The sequence below is a fragment of the Vanessa tameamea genome, chromosome 8 (genome assembly GCF_037043105.1).
Source record: "Vanessa tameamea isolate UH-Manoa-2023 chromosome 8, ilVanTame1 primary haplotype, whole genome shotgun sequence".
In the NCBI taxonomy this organism is placed as follows: domain Eukaryota; kingdom Metazoa; phylum Arthropoda; class Insecta; order Lepidoptera; family Nymphalidae; genus Vanessa; species Vanessa tameamea.
The window spans coordinates 7,202,927-7,208,951 of NC_087316.1; the positions used below are offsets into that span (position 1 = coordinate 7,202,927).

Here is a 6,025-nt window from a genome sequence, read left to right on the forward strand (position 1 = left end):
GAATAACACATAACACTACGCTTCAACAATGAACAATTTAATTAAAATTAAAAATATACATAACCGCATATTTCAACAAAACAATAAATAGTTACCAGGAACAAAAATAAAAAATCAAATATCAATAAATAAATAATTACAAAAATATAAGAGTACAATACAAAGTGTGCGTGTGTGTGAATGTGTACATGTATGTATGTATGTACGTATGTATTTGATGAAAGAGTAGAACCACTCAGGACTACCAAGTAGTAGTGAACACGTTCTTTCAAGTGATGCGAACGCTCTTTTCAGTAATGTGTAAGTTGAATAATAACATTGCAACTAGATACAAATAATAATCGGCACAATGGCGATCGATAAATTAATCATCAAGTATTGATTAGATAAATAATGGTGATTTGATTTTGTGAATACTTAAACAGTACTGTTTTAATTATCAAGGAATCCAGTGCACTTGTGTTTTTTTATTTGTTTTCAAAATCGATACATAACAATTATTTTAAACGTCATTTTAATATGGCATAAGTGATATTTTTTTCTTTATTATATTGTCGTTTTATACTTCATTTGGATTACATAAAATAAATTGATATGGGAAATGCAAAGTCCAAGAAAGTCCAAAAGGAACCCGATAAGTTTTTTGAGCGAGAGCGATGGAAACAGCAAAAAATTGAAGAGAAAAAGAAAAAGAATATTAATTTACAAAACAAAAGGGCTGCCGTTACAGATCGTCCAATAAGTTCCTCGGTTACATTGTCACCTCCTGTGCCTGGGCCTGGCCCGGCACCTTCTCCAGCACACGTTCGTTCCTACGATGAAGAGGCTCTGGATCGTATGCGGTATCAACTTAATAATGACTGCGATGCCTTCTTGTTAAATAACATTCTTTTGTCGGTGCAGTTTTTTGAAAATTATGAGCGGTGAGTGTAGTTTGTTTTTAAATATATTCCAATAATAACTACGCATTCAGTAATATTTTTTTAAATATTCTTTGAAATGATAACGTTTTTGATGAGTAACGGTTTCCAACAAATTATTATTTGTTTATGACCCTCACATTTTATCAAACTTATATTAAGTTTGATAAAATTATTTAGACATTTAAGTGAACGTAATAAGTATAAACAAATTAAAATATAATGCAGCTACAGTCAAAGCATAACCGCGTGGAACAGGCATGATTGCAGCGTTGCAGCAGTCGCTGTTTATTTAATTAAAACTAAAATAAAGATGGGTAATAAATATAGATAAGTAATCATTTTTTAACGGTATTGTAGTATGTTTGTAAAATTTTAATTAAATTAAGGAAACTTTAAAAGTAATGGAGCTTAGAGCTTAAATTAAAAGGCAATTTAAAGCAATTATGTATAATCTTATATATAAGGACACAAGGTTTGGTTAGGGCAAGACCGAGTTAGTCATATTTCTTCTGAGGGGCCGTAATCAATTTTTCGGTTCAATGTTCGGTTATAAGTATTGTTTCCGTTCAGAAAATTACACATTTAGATATTTTTTTTAAAACTATGATGATATCCTTATAAATAATAATTATAAAAATTATAAAATATATTGCAATGGAATGACTTTTCGTAATTATAAGCATTCATTTATCTCATGAAATAAAAAGTAGAGCTTGTCTAGATTTTAGCCTGTAACCTTAAGTTAAGGTCAATTTGATCCACTGTTTTACGAATCGAACTCCGTATTTATATATTTAAAATATATATTACATTTAATATTCTAAAAAATAGACTCAAGAAATTATTACGAAATATTTCTTTAAATTATTGATTAAATTAAATCGTGAAAGGTCGTTGTTATTATATTAATTATCCTTTAGCAATCAAACGTTTCATGACATTTGTTTAATATTATACAGTTTATTTTTCAACGTATCCTGGAACATTATGTAAAGCGAGATGTATACCTGAGTATTTGCGTAAGGCTTTATGGTGTAAGACATTATAATGTGGAAGTAACTAAAGCACTAAAAGCTAGTCGTATCTATGATATCATTTGATTAATTCAATTCAATATTACATATTCTTCAGTTATTTCTAGCACTGTATTTTTCAATAGTCACAGTTTTAGATATTCCTTTTGTCTCATTATTGCATACCTACGTAACAACAACTATATCTACTGATTACTTAGAGGATATTACAAATACTTTACCGCCGATGCGTACTTTTAATTGGAAAACGTTATAGCTTAATTATATACACAGTTTATGTATATGCGATTAGGTGATTATACTTTTATCAGTATATAAAGAGTCGAATAATTGCGAAAATTGATCAGACACCTCAGATAATTGTTTCAAGCAATCCAGGGCTTTGAAAAGAATCATTCCGACAAATAATTAAAACAATTATGCGGATATGATATTGAAATAAAGGAATTAAATAGCGATAACAGCTCAAGAACATATTTCAGATATTGTTATCACATACTTTGCTAGCGGTGATTTCTTTATGATTTAATAAATCACGTAGCACCGGCTTATGAACATATTTGTTGACGTCATAGTCATGTGGAATGCATATTCGATTAGTCAATAATTATTAGAATAGGATGCGGTGATAATATATATACTAAAAAGCAACGTTGAGTAAAGTTTAGGATTAATTTGGTAGACCTTTTTTGAACATTGACTAAATATAAAATGTTATTTATTTTACTTTTAGGGAGGTTCATGATATAAAGAACCACCCCGTTAGCGAGCATCAACATACAATGGATGAGGCAATGGTACGGCGACATAAGCATGTATTTTTCGCAGACAGAATACAAGAATGCGTGCAAGAGCATGTATTTTACCAGAGACGGAGGGATAAAACGGAGCCCCTCATCGCTCCGAGACTTTTTATAATTTATGATAACGTAGAAGCAAGCGAGCCCGGTGATACTTCTGATTACTGCGCAGTCCTCGATGCGCCTTTTTATAAACTTCGTATAGAGGATAGTAAGGAACCAGGTAATTAATAAAAAAGAAAACGATTTACAGACTTTAGAGTAAAATTTTCCTAGTTAGCGTATAATTTACCTTTATTTTTTTCAGGATATGTAAAACTAAAAAAATTAGAAGTTTTAGAAAGCACTCTCTCCAAAGAAACTGAGTCAAATATTGTACCTCAGATGAATTCTGATGACAGTATATATACGGATTCGGAAAAAGAATCAAATGCATCAGATGATCCTCCATATTCAGAAAAAAGGGTAGATGTTTTGCGAAAAATAAAAAAAAGATTGTCTGATTTGAAGCACGAAGAAAATAATAAGAAGATAACCATCGAATTGAATGGTAGAAATATAAAATCGAGTTTTGGTGATGTTTATACAACAGATATGACACCAAATTTGAATAACCAAGAGGTTTCGTTTAATATTGAAGAAAAAGGATATATTGAAGACCGTGACGTTAAACCAAGAAAATCTATTTTAAAAAATACCAGGCGTTTTAGTGGACCTACGAAAGAAATATTAAACAAACCACTACTTGGTGATACGCGGCACATTTCTTTAGAAAACATAACATCTGAAGATACAGAAACTTCAGGTTATCGATCAAATACAAGCAGTCGTCAAACAGAATCGAGTGAAACAGAATCAGATTATGGCTATGCAACAATAACTGAATCAACAACACCTAAGAAAGTTGAGCTTACATTACAAACTAATTACACATCAACATCAGGAGTTTTACCAGATGAAAGTTGGATAACTGTTAATGTTAAAGCTGTTGATTGGAGCGATGATGAGGACGATGATACAGAATCAAAAGTATCATTAAGTCGAAGTTTATATGAAACTAACCATTACCTAAGTTCAATTATTTTCATGAACGACTTTGTTGATAACTTCATACTTAATTTAGGATCTGGTTTAGGTTTTTCACAAGATACGATTAAAAATGCTCTAACGCAAGGAGCGAGTATATATTGTAACGCGGTGAATAATGGTTCGAGTATTAGTTATGAGGTTTTTCCTGCATTGATAGCTGCTTGGCCTAATGCTGCTAATCAATGGATTATACGGGAGCGAAGAATAATACAAAATCCAAGGACTAACTTCAGCTACCAATGGCCGACAAGATATATGGTAAGCAAAGCCATTGGTTTTGGTTGCTTGCTGGTGCCGTTAGGATTTAGACCAAAACGTGGAATTAATCCCGACCAAAGAATACAGTGGCGTATCATATTTCCCGCAGCGGAACGTTATTTAGAAAGCTGTTTAGCTCATTCTCATATGCGATGTTACTTGTTTGCTTTGACTCTCCACAAAACTTTTATGGAGAATGAAACATCTAAAATAGGCATAGATGCAAGTCATATCAAGAACCATCTATTTTGGCAGTGTGAAGAAAATTACGCAAGGTGGCCGGAAGATCGACTCGGAGAGTCATTACGTTTATTTTTGCGAAGTTTTTATGTACACTTTGGTCAATCACGTTTTCCAAATTATTTTATTGAAAATTGTAACGAGTTTAAGTCCATTCCAAAACCGATGCTTTTAAAGCTTCAGAGAAAGTTGGCGGATATTCTTGAAGCGCCAGTTATGCATCTATTACATGCAATTGAAAAAATTAAATATATGAAGAAAGATTTTTATCCAACATTAAATTGTCACAGGCTTTATGATATCTTAACGTGTAAGAATCCATTACGTATTTTAAATCCACAGTTACCTATTGTTGTGCCTAATTACGACGAAAGTACTGACACTGACGACGGTGAACAAATAAATAATATTTGGGATAAAGCAAAAGCTCACGATAAACACTATCAATGGAAGAAAGAAAGGCAACGCCAAATGAAAGAACGAAGACGTGCTAATGTAACAAATAAAAAACAGAAGACGACTGTGAAAGTAGAAAAAGATATAAATAAAAATGTAAGTATGATCAAAACGTATATAATTTTTCATTCATAACACAAATTCTCATCAACATAATCATCAAAAACAAGTAAAAGCCCGTAAATATCCTGGTCATAGCTCGAAAGCTTCATATGTTCAATCGAATCTGATTCATGCAACATGAGATAAATTTTTATAAAAACAAATTAGCCACTTAAGTGAATTTGCATACTTTTGAACTCCCAGTTTCCGCTTTAGTTCCATGTGTTCTATCCACTGGGTTATTTTGATACATCATTTTGCCAATCAAATTTGAATGATGTTATATCGTATCACCAATTTTGTTATCAACTTTACGGTACTTATTATTCATTCTATAACACTATGAACTTTTTTTTGCATATAATATTGAAGTTGATATAAATGTTAATATGTTTTTATTTGTTTTCTTTAACAGATAATATTACCTACCAAAATGGATGCAGAACGGCGACGTCTTGTATTAGAATTCTTCATACCCCATTTCATTGCAATGGCACGTTCAAGTGAAAAATTCGACTCTTTACGTCAGGCTGTAATATATCTTGAGCAAGCTCAGAGATTATCTTATCTTTTGAGGGAAGAACCGGGAGATAGTACTGCGTATGAGTATTTAGATGTGATAACTGATAAATTAGCTGATTGCCGGCGTAAATTAGTTAATCAGGGTGGTTACAAATTACCTCCGCGAGAAAAAAGTAACTTGCAACACAGTGCCTCAAACTCAAATTTGATGCGTAAGCACCGTCCGCGATATGAACACATAATAAACCAAGATTCCTCTTCTGACGCTTGCAGTATACATCCATTTACATTTGCAGATGTTCATGTTGAAAATGTTATAATCCAAGAAACAAAAAAATATCTTGATATTAATGGCAATGAAGAATCTAAATTGTAATTTGAATTATATAAGAGAGGATGTAAATAAGCTAATTAATTTTAAGTTGTCACATGTGCATCGACACAATTTAACATTTAACATTTTACGTTACTATTGCAAAAATGTGTACTGATTTTAATGTACATTGATTTTTAAACGAGGGTACGACAAAAAAAATGATTAAAGTGTAGACATGTACAACTTTTCAAAATAGCACAAAATTTTGGAGAAATGTTACAAAAA

The 6,025-nt window shown here is 31.6% G+C and overlaps 1 protein-coding gene across 1 annotated transcript; it reads left to right on the forward strand.

Annotated features, from left to right (window-relative positions):
• Positions 1-257: 257 nt before the first annotated feature.
• On the forward strand, positions 258-5,983 carry LOC113399952 (uncharacterized). Its single transcript, XM_026639274.2, has 4 exons — positions 258-923; positions 2,691-2,980; positions 3,065-4,896; positions 5,318-5,983. The coding sequence occupies exons 1-4, from the start codon at positions 595-597 to the stop codon at positions 5,798-5,800; spliced, it is 2,934 nt and encodes a 977-aa protein (XP_026495059.2). The 5' UTR covers positions 258-594; the 3' UTR covers positions 5,801-5,983.
• Positions 5,984-6,025: the final 42 nt, after the last annotated feature.

Excerpts from the sequence above, each read along its gene's own strand:
- LOC113399952 (XM_026639274.2), top strand. The coding sequence starts at position 595 with ATGGGAAATGCAAAGTCCAAGAAAGTCCAAAAGGAACCCGATAAGTTT. Across the intron at positions 924-2,690 it reads TTTTTTGAAAATTATGAGCG|GGAGGTTCATGATATAAAGA; the intron begins GTGAGTGTAGTT and ends TTTTACTTTTAG. Across the intron at positions 2,981-3,064 it reads AGAGGATAGTAAGGAACCAG|GATATGTAAAACTAAAAAAA; the intron begins GTAATTAATAAA and ends TATTTTTTTCAG.